The sequence below is a fragment of the Eucyclogobius newberryi genome, unplaced genomic scaffold (genome assembly GCF_026437365.1).
Source record: "Eucyclogobius newberryi isolate DKJ021-1_F unplaced genomic scaffold, fEucNew1.0.hap1 SCAF_5, whole genome shotgun sequence".
In the NCBI taxonomy this organism is placed as follows: Eukaryota; Metazoa; Chordata; class Actinopteri; order Gobiiformes; family Gobiidae; genus Eucyclogobius; species Eucyclogobius newberryi.
Window position 1 is genome coordinate 2,139,209 of NW_027316167.1, and position 24,885 is coordinate 2,164,093.

At 43.0% G+C, this 24,885-nt stretch overlaps 1 protein-coding gene across 1 annotated transcript in view; it reads right to left on the reverse strand.

The window, feature by feature from the left end:
* slc6a5 (solute carrier family 6 member 5) overlaps positions 1-24,885 on the reverse strand; it is a 50,805-nt gene that overhangs the window by 18,921 nt on the left and 6,999 nt on the right. The window contains exons 2-11 of the mRNA XM_072465606.1: positions 24,465-24,612; positions 24,213-24,344; positions 21,674-21,847; positions 11,173-11,323; positions 10,735-10,867; positions 9,995-10,129; positions 9,445-9,548; positions 5,881-6,005; positions 5,704-5,816; positions 2,047-2,178 (exon numbers count right to left, since the gene is read on the reverse strand). Of these exons, the coding sequence (XP_072321707.1) occupies positions 2,047-2,178; positions 5,704-5,816; positions 5,881-6,005; positions 9,445-9,548; positions 9,995-10,129; positions 10,735-10,867; positions 11,173-11,323; positions 21,674-21,847; positions 24,213-24,344; positions 24,465-24,612 (1,347 nt within the window). The remainder of the gene's footprint in view (positions 1-2,046; positions 2,179-5,703; positions 5,817-5,880; positions 6,006-9,444; positions 9,549-9,994; positions 10,130-10,734; positions 10,868-11,172; positions 11,324-21,673; positions 21,848-24,212; positions 24,345-24,464; positions 24,613-24,885) is intronic.

Below are 24,885 nucleotides of genomic sequence, written 5' to 3' on the forward strand. Positions count from 1 at the left end.
CAAATTTCAGCTTTTTAGAGCCACCGCCCTGAGGGGGAGGAGTTCGTAAAAGTACGACATTTGGAAAAACTCCCGAGTCATGCTTGAAGCAATATGGCCGACATTTGGTTGGGCGGACGGCGTTGCCGTAATAATATTTTTTACTTCTCTTGTCACCATCTACCTCTGCGCCAAATTTCATGATTCTACCATCAGGTTTTTTTTGGGTCATTTCCAATCTCTCAATGCATTTTTGGTACATTTGGGGGCGCTGACGAGCCAATTCTTTTATTATAGAAAAGGGAAATAGCCAAAATGTAGAGGCACGATTTTTAGAGGTGTGAACATTTTTGTGACTTTTCGTCAATGTCACTGGGAGAAAAATTGGGGGGTTGGTCCCGAGAAGAAGAAGAAGAAGAAGAAGAAGAAGAAGAAGAAGAAGAAGAAGAAGAAGAAGAAGAAGAAGAAGAAGAAGAAGAAGAAGAAGAAGAAGAAGAAGAAGAAGAAGAAGAAGAAGAAGAAGAAGAAGAAGAAGAAGAAGAAGAAGAAGAAGAAGAAGAAGAAGAAGAAGAAAAAGAAGAAGAAGAAGAAGAAGAAAGAAAGAATAATATTCCGATGCGAAAACAATGTTTCCCATTTTTCAAATATCATAAACTATACATTTTCGGAAAGCGTTCGCGCTTTCCTACCTCATGGTGTGGGTCCCTGGTCACTGACGGGTACTTTCAATAATTTTGAGTGGGCTCCGCCCACTTTGTGTTTTTGGCCCTCTAAACAGTAATAATGTTCCATTTTTGCATTACATGTTTATATGAACAGAACATGCAAGAGATAGAACGTATTCGTGAGCTACTTAGCGCAAATGAGTGCTTTATATGGGGATGACGACCGCGAAATGTAAAGTGCTCGTTTAGTGCGCACTTTTGCACGGGCTTCGCCCGTTTACAACGGTAATGTTCCATTTTCCTACTACTAATTAGTCTGCACGGGGCGTGCATGAGTGAAGGAGTGCGTTAGTGAGTGTTTGGAAGTGGGCGAGCGCTTCGCGCTCGATTTCGTGCGCACTACGTGCGCACTTTCGCAGCCGTGCTTCGCACGGCCTCACGAGAATAATAGGCCTCTCGCAGCTTGTGGCGCTCGGGCCTAATAATAATCATATTTATAATAATAATACTTTATGAAATAATCCTATCAACAAAACATCTGTAGATTCTATGGCACAAATCACCACGTCCTGGAGCAGAGCAGGAGGTGGTGTTGATGCAGAGCTGAAGTCCACAAACAGGATCCTGGTGGAGGGAGTCCAGGTGCTGCAGGTGAAGTGGAGAGCCAGGTTGATGGTGTCGTCCACAGACCTGTTGGTTCTGTAGGAGAACTGCAGGGGGTCCAGCAGGAGGTCCAGCAGGGGGTCCAGCAGGAGGTCCAGCAGGGGTTCCAGCAGGGGGTCCAACAGGGGTTCCAGCAGGAGGTTCAGCAGGAGGTCCAGCAGGGAGTCCAGCAGGGGTTCCAACAGGAGGTTCAGCAGGAGGTCCAGCAGGGGGTTCAGCCGGGGGTCCAGCAGGGGGTCCAGCAGGAGGTCCAGCAGAGGTGGCCGCGGTGGGGGAGGGGGGTTGTTGGAGAACTGCTTCAGACGCGTATTGTAATGAGATCTAGCTCTCGACACCTCCCTGCTAAATCCATACTTTGCCTCTTTGTAGTGCCCTCTAGCTCCGCCCCTGTGCTCCGCCTCCTTCAGCCTCAGTTTAAGTGTGAACCAGGGTTTGTCATTGGTGAAGGTGACTTGGGTGTGAGATGGTCTAATGCTGTCCTCACAGAATGTATGATGTCACAACATGTGCCTGTTGTGCCCCGTGTGGTCACTCTCTACATGTGCAGTGTGTTATAATCAGAGCTGGTCTATGTTTTATTACTGTATTTTTAATTCATCTTGACGCTGGCAGCAAGGGGTCATGACCTTCTGCAGGGGTCATGACCTTCTGCAGGGGTCATGACCTTCTGCAGGGGTCATGACCTTCTGCAGGGGTCATGACCTTCTGCAGGGGTCATGACCTTCTGCAGGGGTCGTACCTCCGTGATCATTGGAAAGCCCAGGATGAAGAAGCAGGCGCAGCAGATCAGAGTGAACACAGGTTTGTGTTTTCTCAGGTATTTGGGAAACTCGTCCGACACCGACGTCACAATCGTCTCAATCGTCGCAAACTGGAACAAAGACAAGATTCAAATCAGAATAAAGTTTAAAATATGATCAAAGTGCCAGAGAGCGACCCCCTCCTGTCAGTTCAGGGACAAAAACTGTTTCTGAAGTTCAAACTTTTACAAACATTTTGATTACAGCTCATGGACGAGTTTCAAATGAACACGTACAACAACCAAAAACAATATTTGATCACAATCCACATCACCAGGATCTACAAGAGAAGTGTGGTCCACACAGAGAAGTGTGGTCCACACAGAGGGAAGGTGGTCCACACAGAGGGAAGGTGGTCCACACAGAAGGAAGGTGGTCCACACGGAGGGAAGGTGGTCCTCACAGAGGGAAGGTGGTCCACACAGAGGGAAGGTGGTCCACACAGAGGGAAGGTGGTCCACACAGAGGGAAGGTGGTCCACACAGAGGGAAGGTGGTCCACAGAGAAGGAAGGTGGTCCACACAGAAGGAAGGTGGTCCTCACAGAGGGAAGGTGGTCCAGACAGAGGGAAGGTGGTCCACACGGAGAAGTGTGGTCCACACAGAGAAGTGTGGTCCACACAGAGAAGTGTGGTCCTCACAGAGAAGTGTGGTCCACACAGAGGGAAGGTGGTCCACACAGAGGGAAGGTGGTCCACACAGAAGGAAGGTGGTCCTCACAGAGGGAAGGTGGTCCACACAGAGGGAAGGTGGTCCACACGGAGGGAAGGTGGTCCTCACAGAGGGAAGGTGGTCCACACAGAGAAGTGTGGTCCTCACAGAGAAGTGTGGTCCACACAGAGGGAAGGTGGTCCACACAGAGAAGTGTGGTCCACACAGAGAAGTGTGGTCCTCACAGAGAAGTGTGGTCCTCACAGAGAAGTGTGGTCCACACAGAGAAGTGTGGTCCACACAGAGAAGTGTGGTCCTCACAGAGAAGTGTGGTCCTCACAGAGAAGTGTGGTCCACACAGAGAAGTGTGGTCCTCACAGAGAAGTGTGGTCCTCACAGAGAAGTGTGGTCCTCACAGAGAAGTGTGGTCCACACAGAGAAGTGTGGTCCTCACAGAGAAGTGTGGTCCTCACAGAGAAGTGTGGTCCACACAGAGAAGTGTGGTCCTCACAGAGAAGTGTGGTCCTCACAGAGAAGTGTGGTCCTCACAGAGAAGTGTGGTCCACACAGAGAAGTGTGGTCCTCACAGAGGGAAGGTGGTCCACACAGAGGGAAGGTGGTCCACACAGAGGGAAGGTGGTCCACACAGAGGGAAGGTGGTCCACACAGAAGGAAGGTGGTCCTCACAGAGGGAAGGTGGTCCTCACAGAAGGAAGGTGGTCCACACGGAGGGAAGGTGGTCCTCACAGAGGGAAGGTGGTCCACACAGAGGGAAGGTGGTCCACACAGAGGGAAGGTGGTCCACACAGAGGGAAGGTGGTCCACACAGAGGGAAGGTGGTCCACAGAGAAGGAAGGTGGTCCACACAGAAGGAAGGTGGTCCTCACAGAGGGAAGGTGGTCCAGACAGAGGGAAGGTGGTCCACACGGAGAAGTGTGGTCCACACAGAGAAGTGTGGTCCACACAGAGAAGTGTGGTCCACACAGAGAAGTGTGGTCCTCACAGAGAAGTGTGGTCCACACAGAGGGAAGGTGGTCCACACAGAGGGAAGGTGGTCCACACAGAAGGAAGGTGGTCCTCACAGAGGGAAGGTGGTCCACACAGAGGGAAGGTGGTCCACACGGAGGGAAGGTGGTCCTCACAGAGGGAAGGTGGTCCACACAGAGAAGTGTGGTCCTCACAGAGAAGTGTGGTCCACACAGAGGGAAGGTGGTCCACACAGAGGGAAGGTGGTCCACACAGAGAAGTGTGGTCCACACAGAGGGAAGGTGGTCCACACAGAGGGAAGGTGGTCCACACAGAGGGAAGGTGGTCCACACAAAGGGAAGGTGGTCCACACGGAGGGAAGGTGGTCCACACAGAGGGAAGGTGGTCCACACGGAGGGAAGGTGGTCCACACAGAGGGAAGGTGGTCCACACAGAAGGAAGGTGGTCCACACAGAGAAGTGTGGTCCACACAGAGAAGTGTGGTCCACACAGAGAAGTGTGGTCCACACAGAGAAGTGTGGTCCACACAGAGGGAAGGTGGTCCATACAGAGGGAAGGTGGTCCACACAGAGAAGTGTGGTCCACACAGAGGGAAGGTGGTCCACACAGAGGGAAGGTGGTCCATACAGAGGGAAGGTGGTCCACACAGAGGGAAGGTGGTCCTCACAGAGGGAAGGTGGTCCACACAGAGGGAAGGTGGTCCACACAGAGAGAAGGTGGTCCACACAGAGGGAAGGTGGTCCACACAGAGGGAAGGTGGTCCACACAGAGGGAAGGTGGTCCACACAGAGGGAAGGTGGTCCACACAGAGAGAAGGTGGTCCACACAGAGGGAAGGTGGTCCACACAGAGGGAATGTGGTCAGATTTTAAGACATGAAAGCTCTTGATCATGGAGGGTTCCATCCCAAACCCAGCTCCCTGAGACTGTGCACTAGCCGTAAGGAAGGAGGCGGGGCTAGTGAGTGTGAGAGCCACTATCCAGGACGAAACGTCCAAGATCCATAAGTACATCAAGGACAAGGCTCCTACAGAGGACGTGCTCAGTGAATGTCTCAGGCAATGATGAACAGAGGATGATGAGGTGCTGGAGGGACCATCATGGGAGGACACGCCCCTACATGGAAGGACACGCCCCTACATGGAAGGACACGCCCCTACATGGAAGGACACGCCCCTACATGGAAGGACACACCCCTACATGGGAGGACACGCCTCTACATGGGATGTACCACCGGTCTGAAGGACAGAGGCCATGAACACCAGATCAATAGAGGCCCAGATCTACCACACCAGACAATACCCAAGGGGGGGCCCCTGAGACCATCCCGCACATAATGGCAGGTGCAGATGCTGCAGGGACAGCACACATGGAGCTCCATCACCAGGAGCTGACACAGTGTAAGAAACATCTGTGCAGAGCGCGAGACCCAAGGACAAAGTGGAAACACCTCCAAAGGTGGAGAACGACCGAGCCAAGGTCCTCTGGGACTTCCAGATACAGACAGAACGGTAATGGAACCAACCGGACATAGTGGTGGTCTCAGGGGTCAGAGGAAAGCTGTGGTGGTGGACATTGCAGTGCATCATGGGATGGAAACATCCGGAAAAAGGAACATGAGAAACTAGAGGAATCCCAAGGCCTCAGAGAGGAGCTGGAGAAGGTCTGGAGCGTGAAGTATCAGTGATGCTGTAGTGATCGGAGCAGTTGGAGCAGAGACAAGAAGAAGATTTAGACCAAACAAAGAAACAAAGAAAAGCAGTTTTATGAAACAGATATTAGAAAAGTATTGCAATATTTGAAAATATTTTCTATGAGATGAAAGTCCATGAGCCAATCACAGCAGGAGAATCAGGCCCTGACTATAAGGACAAAAAGACTGTGTTTAAATGTGTGTTCTGTTCTTTTTAAATAAACTAATAAATGCAATTCTACTTTTGTAGATTTGAATGAAAAGTACCATCGTGTCCAGCCCGAGCGTGAGCAGCATGAGGAAGAAGATGATGGCCCAGAACGGAGACAGAGGAAGACGCGTGAGCGCCTCGGGGTAAACCACGAACGCGATGCCAGGACCTGAACCACAAGAACAAATGAAACTGACATCGTGAAACAATGAAACATTTCAAGAGTGTTTTACCTTCGTCTGCGACCTGCTCGATGGGAACTTTGAGCTCGTGAGCCATGAAGCCGATAACGCTGAAGATGACGAAGCCGGCGAAGATACTCGTGGCACTGTTTGTACACGTCACGATGATCGTGTCCCTGCCAAGGATCAGATGTAGGGTAAAGTTATTATTAAATCTGTTTTTGTGTCCGCTGGGAAAGTCTCAAATATAAATGAGCAAAAAGTCCAATCACACGAGCTGCTCGTGTCACTGAGACGGCCCCTAAACTCCTCCCTCTTGTGCTGAGGGCCCGGCTCCTCCTTTAAAGATCATATTTGGAACAGCATCTCTAAGTGAAGGTTAGTTAAACTTTTGTACACGTGTGTTTTTGATATGTACAGTGTGTTTTTGATTTGTACAGTGTGTTTTTGATATGTACAGTGTGTTTTTGATATGTACAGTGTATTTTTGATATGTACACATGTGTTTTTGATATGTACAGTGTATTTTTGATTTGTACATGTGTGTTTTTGATATGTACACGTGTATTTTTGATATGTACAGTGTGTTTTTGATATGTACAGTGTGTTTTTGATATGTACAGTGTGTTTTTGATATGTACACATGTGTTTTTGATATGTACAGTGTATTTTTGATATGTACAGTGTATTTTTGATATGTACAGTGTGTTTTTGATATGTACAGTGTGTTTTTGATATGTACAGTGTATTTTTGATATGTACACATGTGTTTTTGATATGTACAGTGTATTTTTGATATGTACAGTGTATTTTTGATATGTACAGTGTGTTTTTGATATGTACAGTGTATTTTTGATATGTACACATGTGTTTTTGATATGTACAGTGTATTTTTGATATGTACAGTGTATTTTTGATATGTACAGTGTATTTTTGATATGTACAGTGTATTTTTGATATGTACACGTGTAACTTGCTCCACTCGAATAGTCATGTAGTAGTTCGGCCAGCAGAGGGCGCCTCTGGCTTTTCACTGGACTTATTTGCAGAGCAGAACTGTGGGACGTGATTAAAGGTCATGTGACAAGCCAAGCAGCTCTCATTGGCTGAAGCCGGTCGGCCATGTTGGGCTGTGATCCAATCAGGGCGTGGCTCGTTTAAATCCACAATAATAATAATATAATAATTCACACATGTTTGTTCAAAATGTGTGACTTAAACATTTGACCATTTTCAAAATCTGAAACAAAAGATTTTCCATCGACTCAAAGAAAAAGCTCCGACATTTTGTTTCATAAAAGTATTTCTGATTCAACAGTGTAAACACGGGACGCTGTTTACCTCAGCGCAAGTATGTAGTAGTAGTATTTGTAGTATTTGCAGTAGTAAACTGACCTGTAGCAGTAGTAGTATTTGCAGTATTTGCAGTATTTGCAGTATTTGCAGTAGTACTGACCTGTAGCAGTAGTAGTATTTGCAGTATTTGCAGTATTTGCAGTAGTACTGACCTGTAGCAGTAGTAGTATTTGCAGTATTTGCAGTAGTAAACTGACCTGTAGCAGTAGTAGTATTTGCAGTATTTGCAGTATTTGCAGTATTTGCAGTATTTGCAGTAGTACTGACCTGTAGCAGTAGTAGTATTTGCAGTATTTGCAGTATTTGCAGTAGTACTGACCTGTAGCAGTAGTAGTATTTGCAGTATTTGCAGTATTTGCAGTAGTACTGACCTGTAGCAGTAGTAGTATTTGCAGTATTTGCAGTATTTGCAGTAGTACTGACCTGTAGCAGTAGTAGTATTTGCAGTATTTGCAGTAGTACTGACCTGTAGCAGTAGTAGTATTTGCAGTATTTGCAGTATTTGCAGTAGTACTGACCTGTAGCAGTAGTAGTATTTGCAGTATTTGCAGTATTTGCAGTAGTACTGACCTGTAGCAGTAGTAGTATTTGCAGTATTTGCAGTATTTGCAGTAGTACTGACCTGTAGCAGTAGTAGTATTTGCAGTATTTGCAGTATTTGCAGTAGTACTGACCTGTAGCAGTAGTAGTATTTGCAGTATTTGCAGTATTTGCAGTAGTACTGACCTGTAGCAGTAGTAGTATTTGCAGTATTTGCAGTATTTGCAGTAGTACTGACCTGTAGCAGTAGTAGTATTTGCAGTATTTGCAGTATTTGCAGTAGTACTGACCTGTAGCAGTAGTAGTATTTGCAGTATTTGCAGTATTTGCAGTAGTACTGACCTGTAGCAGTAGTAGTATTTGCAGTATTTGCAGTATTTGCAGTAGTACTGACCTGTAGCAGTAGTAGTATTTGCAGTATTTGCAGTATTTGCAGTAGTACTGACCTGTAGCAGTAGTAGTATTTGCAGTATTTGCAGTATTTGCAGTAGTACTGACCTGTAGCAGTAGTAGTATTTGCAGTATTTGCAGTATTTGCAGTAGTACTGACCTGTAGCAGTAGTAGTATTTGCAGTATTTGCAGTATTTGCAGTAGTACTGACCTGTAGCAGTAGTAGTATTTGCAGTATTTGCAGTATTTGCAGTAGTACTGACCTGTAGCAGTAGTAGTATTTGCAGTATTTGCAGTATTTGCAGTAGTACTGACCTGTAGCAGTAGTAGTATTTGCAGTATTTGCAGTATTTGCAGTAGTACTGACCTGTAGCAGTAGTAGTATTTGCAGTATTTGCAGTATTTGCAGTAGTACTGACCTGTAGCAGTAGTAGTATTTGCAGTATTTGCAGTATTTGCAGTAGTACTGACCTGTAGCAGTAGTAGTATTTGCAGTATTTGCAGTATTTGCAGTAGTACTGACCTGTAGCAGTAGTAGTATTTGCAGTATTTGCAGTATTTGCAGTAGTACTGACCTGTAGCAGTAGTAGTATTTGCAGTATTTGCAGTATTTGCAGTAGTACTGACCTGTAGCAGTAGTAGTATTTGCAGTATTTGCAGTAGTACTGACCTGTAGCAGTAGTAGTATTTGCAGTATTTGCAGTATTTGCAGTAGTACTGACCTGTAGCAGTAGTAGTATTTGCAGTATTTGCAGTAGTACTGACCTGTAGCAGTAGTAGTATTTGCAGTATTTGCAGTATTTGCAGTAGTACTGACCTGTAGCAGTAGTAGTATTTGCAGTATTTGCAGTATTTGCAGTAGTACTGACCTGTAGAAGTAGTAGTATTTGCAGTATTTGCAGTATTTGCAGTAGTACTGACCTGTAGCAGTAGTAATATTTGCAGTATTTGCAGTAGTACTGACCTGTAGCAGTAGTAGTATTTGCTGTATTTGCAGTATTTGCAGTAGTACTGACCTGTAGCAGTAGTAGTATTTGCAGTATTTGCAGTATTTGCAGTAGTACTGACCTGTAGCAGTAGTAGTATTTGCAGTATTTGCAGTATTTGCAGTAGTACTGACCTGTAGCAGTAGTAGTATTTGCAGTATTTGCAGTATTTGCAGTAGTACTGACCTGTAGCAGTAGTAGTATTTGCAGTATTTGCAGTATTTGCAGTAGTACTGACCTGTAGCAGTAGTAGTATTTGCAGTATTTGCAGTATTTGCAGTAGTACTGACCTGTAGCAGTAGTAGTATTTGCAGTATTTGCAGTATTTGCAGTAGTACTGACCTGTAGCAGTTGTTGTGGAACTTGTTGTAGGAGGACAGGGTGATGAGGCCGCCCCAGGCCGCTGACAGAGAGAAGAAGATCTGAGTTGCAGCGTCTTTCCAAACCTGAAACAAACAAACAAACAAACAAACACGTGAAACATTAAATATGAACGAACTCAGACTTTATTGATCCAAGTATGAAAGTGTTTGATCTTTAATCTGATGTAGAACAAATATTGACTGAAAACTCGTTTAAAGTTTATCTTGACATTCTCAACATATTTCGTTCTCGTTTTTCTTGTGCCGTTGTCATGGAGCTTTCGTTTGTCGTTCAAATGCACGTTTGCTTCTTCTGCCTGTTCATGTCTTTGGTGTGAACTATGATGTCGTGGGTCAATATTCATCATGAGGACATTTCATTTGGTACTTTTGTGAAGTACCAAGTGAAGAACTAAAAACTCGTATCAGTGGATTAAACATGTTTCATAATCGTTTATTCAAATATCAGATATATGTACTCCGGAGCAGTACTCCAGAGCAGTACTCCGGTGCAGTACTCTGTGTAGTACCTTTGCGTCGTTGAGCTTTTCCCACTTGGGCGTGATGAAGTACAGGATTCCGTCGCCGGCTCCAGGTAAAGTGACTCCTCGGATCAGGAGAATGACCAGGACGACGTACGGAAACGTGGCAGTGAAGTACACGACCTGCAACACAGATGAAATACTCAAAGTACACAGCCTGGAGACGGACAAGAGAGGAAAATACACTCTGGAGAAAGAAGACAAAAAGTAGGAGCTAAATTATGAACCAAACTGCTACATAAACTGTGTGATGCACCATGGTGTCCACTAGAGGGCAGAAGCACACAATCACATCGCCGTGTGAGAAAGGAGAATGTGCAGTTTTATTTAGTCAAACTAAAACACAGCTCGACTTTTGAATTGTTCAGTTTAAGTCTCGACTTTGAACAAACAAAAATTTCTGACGAATAATAACAAGTCGCTTCAGTTGAACAAAGATTGTCACAATTAATTCACAAAATCAAAACCTTCTCAAACGTTTTACAGTAAAATTACATGTTTCGTTGGTTCAGTATTTGTGAGTACAGTATTTGTGAGTGCAGTATTTGTGAGTACAGTATTTGTGAGTGCAGTATTTGTGAGTACAGTATTTGTGAGTGCAGTATTTGTGAGTACAGTATTAATGAGTACAGTATTAATGAGTAAAGTATTAAAGTATTTGTGGGTGCAGTATTAATGAGTAAAGTATTTGTGAGTGCAGTATTAATGAGTAAAGTATTCGTGAGTACTTTTCCAGAGGACTTGATGCCTTTGGCCAGCGAGGCGTACACGATGACCCAGGCCAGGAAGAGGCACCCGGCGAGGGGCCAGCGCAGGTCGCCCGGGAACTCGATGCCTTTGGAGATGTGCAGCACGTTGTACCTGAAACACCGCCACGCAGACGCAGAAGTACATTTACAAGTAGTGACTGTTAGTACAGATTGTACTTTATCTTTATGACTTTGACTCCACGAGAACTGAAAGATCTGAAGGGTCTCGATAAACCTCTGACAGTATCACCAGTATATGAATATATAAATATACATATAAATATATCAATATAAATATATCAATATATCAATATATCAATATATCAATATATCAATATATCAATATATCAATATCATTATAAATATATACTTGTGGGTGCTCTGTGACAGTACTTTGAGTGTACTTTGTGTACTCACTTGAAGTACTCCTCGCTGGGGCTCACGTACGTCTTGTTTGAGTCCAAACTCATGTTCAGGAATTTGCTCAGATTTCCCGCTGCGTTCGCGGACAAACAGAAAGACGAGTTTCGGACGGAAGAGAAGTTTCTGTCACGCAGGATACAAGCGTCTAAAGTACAAGTACACACAAACAAGTACTGGGATTAATGCACACAAACATTAAGTATAAGTACACAGACATACTCACAAGTCAAAAACAAACATTACCCAGATATTTAGGTGACTTTTGTTGTTTACTGTTTTCTCTCTCCACATCTAAATAAAACTTTAACTAAAGACGTTTTATTCTTCCATCTTCACCATTTCTCTCTCTGTTTTCAGGTGTGAAACGTCCAACAAACATCTCTGCTGTTCCCGTGCTGTCCACCAGGTGCTGCTGTGGTGCTGCTGTAGCGCTGTGTGTGCGCGCTCATGGTTTACAGTACACGTGCACGAGCAGCACTTTCCTGCTGAATCTGCAAAATCGCTGCGACAAAACTCCACCAAATGAAGGCTCGGCCGACACAGGAGGAACACCACGTCGACATGTACCATTCTTTACATTTAGAAAGGGACAAAGGAATATTCATTTCTTGTATATTTCTGGTGATATTATAAATATAACAAATAATATCTTATTTATGCTGCAGCTCATTAGAATATTTCCATCTGGTCAACAATATGTATTCACCATCTTTTACTTTATACTGTACATAAAGGATTCAAATAATAAAACAATGCAGCAATAAACTCACTGCATTTATTATAGTGTATTCTTATATTTTCTTTTCTCTGAGCATTGACCCTAAAGAGTCTCCTTCAGCACCTCGGACAGCTCCTCACAGACAGAATATACACTGTTCCTGGATCAGACTATTTACTGGACAAATACTTTACCTAACCTTTTACAAACAGTGCACACGAGTTTAACACACTGTACGTAACACTGCACTTTCTATTCAGCACCATGGATAGCTCCCCCTCACACAGGCAGTCTTTTATACACTGCAGTCTTATTTACTGGACGTGATACTGCAGAGTCTGGCCCTGCCCCTCTCCTTCAGCACCACAGACAGCTCCTCAGATACAGAACATATACTTCTCTTCTTTTTTAGAACCATAGACAGCGCCTCACACAGATACAGAACATACGCTGCTCTTCTCTTTAAAAAAATATATATAAATATATATTTGTCAGAAAAAAACAGTCAGATGTTTCCAGATCAAACCCATGAAATCTAGATGTCGCTTGTGAGATTGACTTGGTCAAGTGGTTAGCATCACGTGTCATATAAAACAATTACAAATACTATTCACATAGAGACTCTTCCCAATCCAAATTTGTTTATAAAATACAGAGTGCTGAGGTCAAGTGGATGGTGATTTCATAATTTGTCTGTAAGACTTTGTTGATCTCAGTCTAAACTTGTGAACAACAGAAACCAGACATACTTTTCTAACAGAATTCCCTCCAAACATGTGATCCTGTGGTTCTCCAGTGAGATGTACTTATACTTTCCCACTCTTCATCCTCCAGAACAAAGTGACCCTCTCTTTCCCTTTGACCTTCATGTGTCAGTAGTGACTGTCCAGACTCTTCATACATTTGTATGATTTAGATATTAATCCTCTTGAAGGTTCAGATTTATAAGATTTAATAAATGTTTCGGTCAAAAGGCTCAGATGGTCATTATCACTCTTCAATGTTTTGTTATAATAACTCCTTATTTGTAAAAAACTTTAAAAGTCCTGTTTCTTTTTCCACATATCAAAGCTTTTCATGTGATTCTCTTTTACATCTGGTGAAAAACCTTTAGACCTTTTGTACTCCAGACCTTGAGTCTCAGGTCAGGTCTATTTGGTACAAAACCTTTGGTCATAAAGCTCTTTGTTAAGATCTTTGTTTAGTTTGTATGTTTTGATCATCTCCTTTCATGTTGTAAGCACAGATTTGACCCAGGGATTCTTCACTTCCTCCATGACTCTCAGTATAAGACCTGTACAGGAACCTCAGGCACCACATGACTCTCAGTATAAGACCTGTACAGGAACCCCCGGCACCACATGACTCTCAGTATAAGACCTGTACAGGAACCTCAGGCACCACATGACTCTCAGTATAAGATCTGTACAGGAACCCCCGGCACCACATGACTCTCAGTATAAGACCTGTACAGGAACCTCAGGCACCACATGACTCTCAGTATAAGACCTGTACAGGAACCCCCGGCACCACATTACTCTCAGTATAAGACCTGTACAGGAACCTCAGGCACCACATGACTCTCAGTATAAGACCTGTACAGGAACCTCAGGCACCACATGACTCTCAGTATAAGACCTGTACAGGAACCTCAGGCACCACATGACTCTCAGTATTAGACCTGTACAGGAACTACAGGCACCACATGACTCTCAGTATAAGACCTGTACAGGAACCTCAGGCACCACATGACTCTCAGTATAAGACCTGTACAGGAACCCCCGGCACCACATGACTCTCAGTATAAGACCTGTACAGGAACCCCCGGCACCACATGACTCTCAGTATAAGACCTGTACAGGAACCCCCGGCACCACATGACTCTCAGTATAAGACCTGTACAGGAACCCCTGGCACCACATGACTCTCAGTATAAGACATGTACAGGAACCCCCGGCACCACATGACTCTCAGTATAAGACCTGTACAGGAACCCCCGGCACCACATGACTCTCAGTATAAGACCTGTACAGGAACCCCTGGCACCACATGACTCTCAGTATAAGACATGTACAGGAACCCCCGGCACCACATGACTCTCAGTATAAGACCTGTACAGGAACCCCCGGCACCACATGACTCTCAGTATGAGACCATTGAGCACAATATTCTGGATCACACCAGCAGAGGGTTTTTTCCTTTCAACATAAATCTTGAGCCCATGGTCACAATAATTTCCACTCTGAGATATCACGCTGCATTTAGCGTCTTATTTCGGACATCATGAGAATAACTGATGATTAGTTCGCGTCGCAGAATGCGACGCAATTTTTCTCAAATGCGATGCATTTGTCATAAAAAGTGTGTTTGTGTCGCAGCTTTTGCGACACAAAAACGTGTGTTCAATTGTATCACCAAAGCGCCTAAAAGTACTGATCACTTGTCAATTGATCGTCAATAATGGCGTGACACAATGTAGGACGCTGTGTTGAAATGACGAGGTCCCGCTGCTGTCTCAGATTGCGAGTCTGAAAGTGGGAGGAGCCACGTGCGCTAAAGTTTGCGTCAGATTCGGACTCCCGAGGTCAATAGCTCCTACACGCAAAAGACTTTGCAGATCATACACAGCCAAAATATTCATATTTACACTGCCACGTGACACAACCTCATTTTTAACAATCAGATGCGTATTTTGGGCGCAGTGAATTACACTGATCCGAATGTGCAGCCGGAGCCGAGACGAGTGCTTAAGGACCGTCATCAAATAGCAAAACGAAAAATGGAATGGAACGTCAAATAGAGCGGTACAATTTGAATAACACAATAAATACACCATGACGGACGCCACAGCAACCTTTATTTTTCCATCAGAAGCTTAATACATATTTTTGTGAGTGTAATGACGATTACTATGTAAATGAGACTCATGCAAATAGTCGTCTGATTGATGATGATATGGAAGAAAGTTTTAAATAAGGCCATCTGACTTTGTGTTGATTAATTTGTTCAACAACTAATTTTATTTGCAAGTTTTCTGTTTTATTTAAAGAAAACATGTTTAAAAAGTGTTTAAAAGTTAATTTGTTAAGAGTTTTTTTTTAAACAGAATGTTTACAAATACATTTTAAATAAACAATTGTGTTATATCAATGGAAAATATTGATGCAATTGTGTTTTACTATGCAATTATCAAATTGCTATACACATTTCAAAAAATTAACGGATTGTTTAGCAGCTGCTGCTATATAAGTGAAAATCCTTAATCTGAGCCCTGTAATGTAACTTGTATTTTGCTCAAACATGTATTTTGCTTAAAAGTCTACAAGAAGTGTGTCTATTTGTGTGTGAGCTATTTGCAGACGAGCGGTTTCTCATGAGGGAGCAAACAGGTGTCCTGGGGAAGAATTCCGGACTGGCTGTGGAAGAACAGGGTGGTCAGCTGCCCTGTACGTGACCTGTACCGTGACCCTTTCCTTTTAGGGGCAGCTTGGCTATTTGTAACTAGGGAAGTCCCTTCAATAAAAGGAGGAGACGAAGAGAGAGGCCTCAGAGCATTCGGAGCGGTGCATATTGTAACTGAGGTTTACTTCTCTGTTCGCTTCGAGAAAATATTTAATCTCTCTTGTCTTCCTTTATCTCACTTAATGAAATTTGGGTTTTGTGCAGATTCAGATCCATCAAATTGGTCCTTCGAGCCCGGACTCAAACACGCCTACGACTCCGACGATATTTCGGTGACCCAGGTTGGTCTGTGGCCACAGCAAAGAGACCTGTTCAAGGCTGACTCGCCGACTCTCGGCGGGGTCTGACGGTTGAAAGAAATCCCAAGGAGAGGGGAGACAATGGAAAAGTATGAACGTTTTAAGTAAAAGTGTGTGACTGAGGGTTACAGCGCGTAGAAAAACCCTAAAGATTCTAGACACTATTAGGTAAAAGGGGAAGCGGTTGAAAGTCCCCGTTAAACGAGTAATCTAGGGAAGACTCCCATTTGTGTTAAAATCTGCAAATATAAATTAGGACTCTTATTAGAAACAACTTACTAGGAGAAAAGAGCTGATAGAAATGAGTGACAGGTCCTTGTGTATGTGTGAATTAAAGTGTGATTGGAGTGAACTCTTTTGAAGCATAAGGATGAGGGAAAACCAAACGGTGTTAACATAAACTTGTCGTTTGTTTAAGTTGATTGAGAAACCATCTCATTAAGGCTTTAGGTGGAAGGAATTAGGAGCCTAAAACGTTCTGTATTTCTGGGATCGAGCCCCCAGTGCGTGGCCAGATCAGACAATAGGTTTGACCTAGAAGCTTGCCACGTAGGAAACACACTACGGTTCATGAATCATTCTCCCTAAATTCAAACCACACTCTGAACTGAAGTACAAATATACTCCGACGGCCTGTACAGGTCCGGTGAAGTAATATTTGACCTTATAACAGTCACAATGGTAATTAAAGGACAACTGGTGTTGAGTGCGGTGGTTCTTCTCCTGCTGGTGACCTGGATGCTTCCAGGGACCAATGATGACAACCAGAAACAAAGTCAACGCTCACAATTGGGGGCGGGGCGACAGAATGACTAAGGTTTTTGTGACTCAACAACGGACTAAAAAAAAAAAAAAAAAAAAAAGAAAGCAAAGGGCTACAATCAAAGGGCAACATTAATACGGAATCAATATGTGTCTGGTAAATGGTGAGATGAGAACATTCCTGCTGCCAATTAAAACTATGTTTCCAGGGGAATGTGAATATTTGTGTGTTACCAATGATGACTGAATTTTTTTTTTTAAATATATATTTAAATTAGCAGCAATATTGAGCCATGTTGTTACACATGTCTCAACAGGAGGGAGAGTAACAAGAAAACAGAATATCAGAATATATACTATAAAATGTTTGTAGAGCATGCATTATTTGTACTAAGCCTAACTCTCAGGGAAATCTCAAACACAAAAGAGGGAAATTTCCAGCATCCGTAAATTCAACCTGTTTCTGTACATTCAACCTCAGCACAACAACTTCTTAATTCTACTAATGATATAAAGCCTAAGGATTGGCACCGGGTTAAACGATCAGCCGCCTGGCAAGGAAATTATCCAACCTATATTGACGCAATAGGAGTGCCCAGAGGGGTCCCTGACGAGTATAAATTGGCAGATCAAATAGCCTCTGGCTTTGAAAGTATTCTCTTTTGAATAACTCCAAATAAAAATGTCAATAGAATCAACTACATCCACTACAACGTTCAGAAGCTTGGCAACTACACCCAACAAGGTTTTGAGGCAGTGCATGAGCAACTTACTGCAACCTCCCTAATGGCTTTCCAAAACAGACTTGCAACAGACATGCTTCTTGCGGAAAATGCGGAGTCTGTAGTTTGTTCGGGAATCAATGCTGTACCTACATTCCTCAACACAGCAGCCGATGGCTCTCTCACTAAAGCCATCGAAGGATTTGCTCTATGAATAAGCGCATGAAACACCAGTCTGGGATAGATTCTACTATTTGGGATGACTGGATGAGTGTTTGGCAGATACAAAGCTCTTGCCTCCTCTATCTTGGTGTCTGCTGCTGTTTTCATTGCTATTCTCACCTTGTGTGGATGTTGTTGCATTGCGTGTATCAGATCTCTTTCAGAAAAATTGATAGCCACTGCTATCGCACCGCCTGTTGATAAAGCGGTCCAGATGCCCTTGTTGGCCGGCAGTGATGATGATACGGACCCCGAAGATGCCCTCGCTATTCTCTTTTCAACTGACCTCTGAGTGTAAGTCTTTATGATTCCGTGATAGAAAATCCACAAGAAGATGTTACAGGATGATGACATTAGTACGATAAACAGGAGGGAAATGTTGGATTTATATATATTTTATCTTACTAATGTAACATGTATTTTGCTCAAACATGTATTTTGCTTAAAAGTCTACAAGAAGTGTGTCTATTTGTGTGTGAGCTATTTGCAGACGAGCGGTTTCTCATGAAGGAGCAAACAGGTGTAACAGGAATAACTCCAAACCATCTACGTCAACAGTTTAAAGTGCTGAAATGTATTAAAAGTTTGGGTCAGCTCCCCTGAGGTTTACTTCTCTGTTCGCTCTCCTCCAGATATGAGGTAGGTATGATGTAGGTATGATGTAGGTATGAGGTAGATATGATGTAGATATGATGTAGGTATGATGTAGATATGATGTAGGTATGATGTAGATATGATGTAGGTATGAGGTAGATATGATGTAGATATGATGTAGATATGATGTAGGTATGAGGTAGATATGATGGAGATATGATGTAGATATGATGGAGATATGATGGAGATATGATGGAGATATGATGTAGATATGATGGAGATATGATGTAGATATGATGTAGGTATGAGGTAGATATGATGTAGGTATGAGGTAGATATGATGTAGATATGATGTAGATATGATGTAGATATGATGGAGATATGATGTAGATATGATGGAGATATGATGGAGATATGATGTAGATATGATGGAGATATGATGGAGATATGATGGAGATATGATGTAGATATGATGGAGATATGATGTAGATATGATGTAGATATGAGGTAGATATGAGGTAGATATGATGTAGATATGATGTAGATATGATGTAGATATGATGGAGATATGATGTAGATATGATGGAGATATGATGTAAATATGATGGAGATATGATGGAGATATGATGTAGATATGATGGAGATATGATGTAGATATGATGGAGATATGATGTAGATATGATGTAAATATGATGTAGATATGATGGAGATATGATGGAGATATGATGGAGATATGATGTAGATATGATGGAGATATGATGTAGATATGATGGAGATATGATGTAGATATGATGGAGATATGATGGAGATATGATGGAGATATGATGTAGATATGATGGAGATATGATGTAGATATGATGTAGATATGATGGAGATATGATGGAGATATGATGTAGATATGATGGAGATATGATGTAGATATGATGGAGATATGATGTAGATATGATGTAGATATGATGGAGATATGATGGAGATATGATGTAGATATGATGGAGATATGATGGAGATATGATGGAGATATGATGTAGATATGATGGAGATATGATGTAGATATGATGTAGATATGATGGAGATATGATGGAGATATGATGTAGATATGATGGAGATATGATGTAGATATGATGTAGATATGATGTAGATATGATGGAGATATGATGTAGATATGATGGAGATATGATGTAGATATGATGGAGATATGATGGAGATATGATGTAGATATGATGGAGATATGATGTAGATATGATGGAGATATGATGTAGATATGATGTAGATATGATGGAGATATGATGGAGATATGATGTAGATATGATGGAGATATGATGTAGATATGATGGAGATATGATGTAGATATGATGGAGATATGATGGAGATATGATGGAGATATGATGTAGATATGATGGAGATATGATGTAGATATGATGTAGATATGATGGAGATATGATGGAGATATGATGTAGATATGATGGAGATATGATGTAGATATGATGTAGATATGATGTAGATATGATGGAGATATGATGTAGATATGATGGAGATATGATGTAGATATGATGGAGATATGATGGAGATATGATGTAGATATGATGGAGATATGATGTAGATATGATGGAGATATGATGTAGATATGATGTAGATATGATGGAGATATGATGTAGATATGATGGAGATATGATGGAGATATGATGTAGATATGATGGAGATATGATGTAGATATGATGTAGATATGATGGAGATATGATGGAGATATGATGTAGATATGATGGAGATATGATGTAGATATGATGTAGATATGATGTAGATATGATGTAGATATGATGTAGATATGATGGAGATATGATGGAGATATGATGTAGATATGATGGAGATATGATGTAGATATGATGGAGATATGATGTAGATATGATGGAGATATGATGTAGATATGATGTAGATATGATGGAGATATGATGTAGATATGATGGAGATATGATGTAGATATGATGGAGATATGATGGAGATATGATGTAGATATGATGGAGATATGATGTAGATATGATGTAGATATGATGTAGATATGATGGAGATATGATGGAGATATGATGTAGATATGATGTAGATATGATGGAGATATGATGGAGATATGATGTAGATATGATGTAGATATGATGGAGATATGATGGAGATATGATGTAGATATGATGGAGATATGATGGAGATATGATGTAGATATGATGGAGATATGATGTAGATATGATGTAGATATGATGTAGATATGATGTAGATATGATGTAGATATGATGGAGATATGATGTAGATATGATGTAGATATGATGTAGATATGATGTAGATATGATGTAGATATGATGTAGATATGATGGAGATATGATGTAGATATGATGGAGATATGATGGAGATATGATGTAGATATGATGGAGATATGATGTAGATATGATGGAGATATGATGTAGATATGATGTAGATATGATGGAGATATGATGTAGATATGATGGAGATATGATGTAGATATGATGGAGATATGATGTAGATATGATGGAGATATGATGGAGATATGATGTAGATATGATGTAGATATGATGGAGATATGATGTAGATATGATGGAGATATGATGTAGATATGATGTAGATATGATGGAGATATGATGTAGATATGATGTAGATATGATGTAGATATGATGTAGATATGATGTAGATATGATGGAGATATGATGTAGATATGATGGAGATATGATGGAGATATGATGTAGATATGATGGAGATATGATGTAGATATGATGGAGATATGATGTAGATATGATGGAGATATGATGTAGATATGATGTAGATATGATGGAGATATGATGGAGATATGATGTAGATATGATGGAGATATGATGTAGATATGATGGAGATATGATGTAAATATGATGGAGATATGATGGAGATATGATGTAGATATGATGGAGATATGATGTAGATATGATGGAGATATGATGTAGATATGATGTAAATATGATGTAGATATGATGGAGATATGATGTAGATATGATGGAGATATGATGTAGATATGATGGAGATATGATGTAGATATGATGGAGATATGATGGAGATATGATGGAGATATGATGTAGATATGATGGAGATATGATGTAGATATGATGTAGATATGATGGAGATATGATGGAGATATGATGTAGATATGATGGAGATATGATGTAGATATGATGGAGATATGATGGAGATATGATGTAGATATGATGTAGATATGATGTAGATATGATGTAGATATGAGGTAGATATGAGGTAGATATGATGTAGATATGATGTAGATATGATGTAGATATGATGTAGATATGATGGAGATATGATGTAGATATGATGGAGATATGATGTAGATATGATGGAGATATGATGTAGATATGATGGAGATATGATGTAGATATGATGTAGATATGATGTAGATATGATGGAGATATGATGTAGATATGATGGAGATATGATGTAGATATGATGGAGATATGATGTAGATATGATGTAGATATGATGGAGATATGATGTAGATATGATGTAGATATGATGTAGATATGATGGAGATATGATGTAGATATGATGTAGATATGATGGAGATATGATGTAGATATGATGGAGATATGATGTAGATATGATGTAGATATGATGGAGATATGATGTAGATATGATGTAGATATGATGTAGATATGATGTAGATATGAGGTACTCACCGAGCGCGAGCATGTCTTTGTCTTTACATTCGTGCGTGTTCCACTCGTTCTTGCAATGCGCCCACGGCAGATCTCCCTTCAACGAAGCGAACAGGTAGTACAGTGTCCAGCACATAATTATGTTATAGTATATGGCAATCAAGACAGATATTATCAACATGGCAATCCCGCAACCTAAAATACATAAACGAGACAACCACAGATGCGCCATTACTGAGGAGAAGGAAACACAACGACACACAAGGAGCAGCGCAGAGGCACGGGGCGGACGCACACACTGAACACACTGAACACACTCTGAACGAACACACTGAACACACTGAACACACTGAACACACTGAACACACGCTGAACACACAGAACACACGCTGAACACACAGAACACACTGAACACACGCTGAACACACTCTGAACGAACACACTGAACACACGCTGAACACACTGAACACACTGAACACACGCTGAACACACTGAACACACTGAACACACTGAACACACTGAACACACGCTGAACACACAGAACACACTGAACACACGCTGAACACACGCTGAACACACTCTGAACGAACACACTGAACACACGCTGAACACACTGAACACACTGAACACACGCTGAACGCACACTTAACGCACACACTGAACACACTGAACACACACTGAACGCACAAACTGAACACACTGAACACACGCTGAACACACTGAACACACACTGAACACACACTGAACACACACTGAACACACATAACACACACTGAACACACACTGAACATGCACTGAACTCACACTGAACACACACTGAACACACTGAACACGCACTGAACACACGCTGAACACACACTGAACACACTGAACACACGCTGAACACACACTGAATACACTGAACACACTGAACACACGCTGAACTCACACTGAACGCACTGAACACACTGAAAACACTGAACGCACTGAACGCACTGAACACACTGAACACATGCTGAACGCACTGAACGCACTGAACGCACTGAACACACTGAACACACTGAACACATTGAACACACGCTGAACACACTGAACGCACTGAACGCACTGAAAACACTGAACGCACTGAACGCACTGAACACACTGAACACATGCTGAACGCACTGAACGCACTGAACGCACTGAACACACTGAACACATTGAACACACGCTGAACACGCTGAACGCGCTGAATGCACTGAACGCACTGAACACACTGAACACACGCTGAACACACTGAACACACACTGAACGCACTGAAAGCACTGAACTCACTGAACGCACTGAACTCACTGAACGCACTGAACTCACTGAACACACTGAACACACTTAACGCACGCTGAACGCACACTGAACGCACACTGAACACACTGAACACGCTGAACACGCTGAGCACACTCTGAACACACTGAACACACTGAACACATGCTGAACGCACTGAACACGCTGAACATGCTGAACACGCTGAACACACTCTGAACACACTGAACACACTGAACACGCTGAACACACTCTGAACACACTGAACACACTGAACACGCTGAACACACTCTGAACACACTGAACACACTGAACACGCTGAACACACTGAACACACTGAACACACTGAACACGCTGAACACACGACACATACATTTATTCACATGAAGATGAAACATGTGGAATATCAGTGTTTGACTCTGAAACAGCGACACTGGACCTATAGATGGCGCTGTGAGTGTGCGCCAGGGTCACGGGACGCTCTAAAGGTCAGACATGAGAGACAGACAGGGGTTAGGGCAGGGCTATTAGACAGGATTAGGGGTCAGGGGTCAGTTGTGGCACATCGGTCTGGTGTGGCACATGGGTCAGGTGTAGCACATGGGTCAGGTGGAACACGTGTGTCAGGTGGAGCACATGGGTCAGGTGTGGCACATGGGTCAGGTGTAGCACATGTGTCAGGTGGAGCATATGGGTCAGGTGTGGCACATGGGTCAGGTGTAGCACATGTGTCAGGTGGGGCATATGGGTCAGGTGTGGCACATGGGTCAGGTGTAGCACATGTATCAGGTGGAGCATATGGGTCAGGTGTGGCACATGGGTCAGGTGTAGCACATGGGTCAAGTGGAGCACATGGGTCAGGTGGAGCACATGGGTCGGGTGTGGCACATGGGTCAGGTGGAACACATGGGTCAGGTGTGGCACATGGGTCAGGTGGAACACACGGGTTAGGTGTGGCACATGGGTCAGGTGGAACACATGGGTCAGGTGTGGCACATGGGTCAGGTGGAACACGCGGGTCAGGTGTGGCACATGGGTCAGGTGGAACACACGGGTTAGGTGTGGCACATGGGTCAGGTGGAGCACATTTGCACCAGCTTCAGGAAACATTGTTATTCCACTGAATTTGAGTGTTCACATTTTCACTCAATGACTTTGATTTCATGATATTTCTAAACTTAAACAAACATGACCCTGGATGTGCGTCAGCCCAGTGCCTCTGGTGGCCCCTGAGGGCCCTGCAGCCGGGCCCCTGTGGGCCCTTGGGGGCCGGGCAGATTACCTTGCAGAGCCGGGATGCACTTCCACACAGACACGGGCCCCTGGCTCGCAAACTGTCCCAGCGACACCTCCATCAGGAAGATGGGGATCCCAGCGATGCCCAACATGGTCAGGTACGGGATCAGGAAGGCCCCTGGGAACCACAGAAAGAACCAGGAGGCAGAAGAACCACAGTTACTGTATTTATTTGAGCTCTAAACGGGCAGTCGACTCAAACTCTGGTCTGATTTGTCTGGTTCTGAAGCAAACTCACCTCCTCCGTTCTGAAAGGCCAAGTACGGAAACCTCCAGACGTTCCCGAGTCCCACAGCGTAGCCCACCATGGACAAGATGAAGTCCAGTTTGTTGGACCAGTTTCCTCTGGCTTTGTTTTCATCTCCGCCCTCGTCCTCGTCTTCAATCTGTGGAGAAGACAAGAGTGAAACATCAGTCCTCCAGGGGGCGCTGTCCTCAGACACATGAGAGCGTCCTCCAGGGGTGCTGTCCTCAGACACATGTGAGAGTCCTCCAGGGGGCGCTGTCCTCAGACACATGAGAGCGTCCTCCAGGCGGCGCTGTCCTCAGACACATGTGAGCGTCCTCCAGGGGACGCTGTCCTCGGACACATGAGAGCGTCCTCCAGGCGGTGCTGTCCTCAGACACATGAGAGCGTCCTCCAGGGGGCGCTGTCCTCT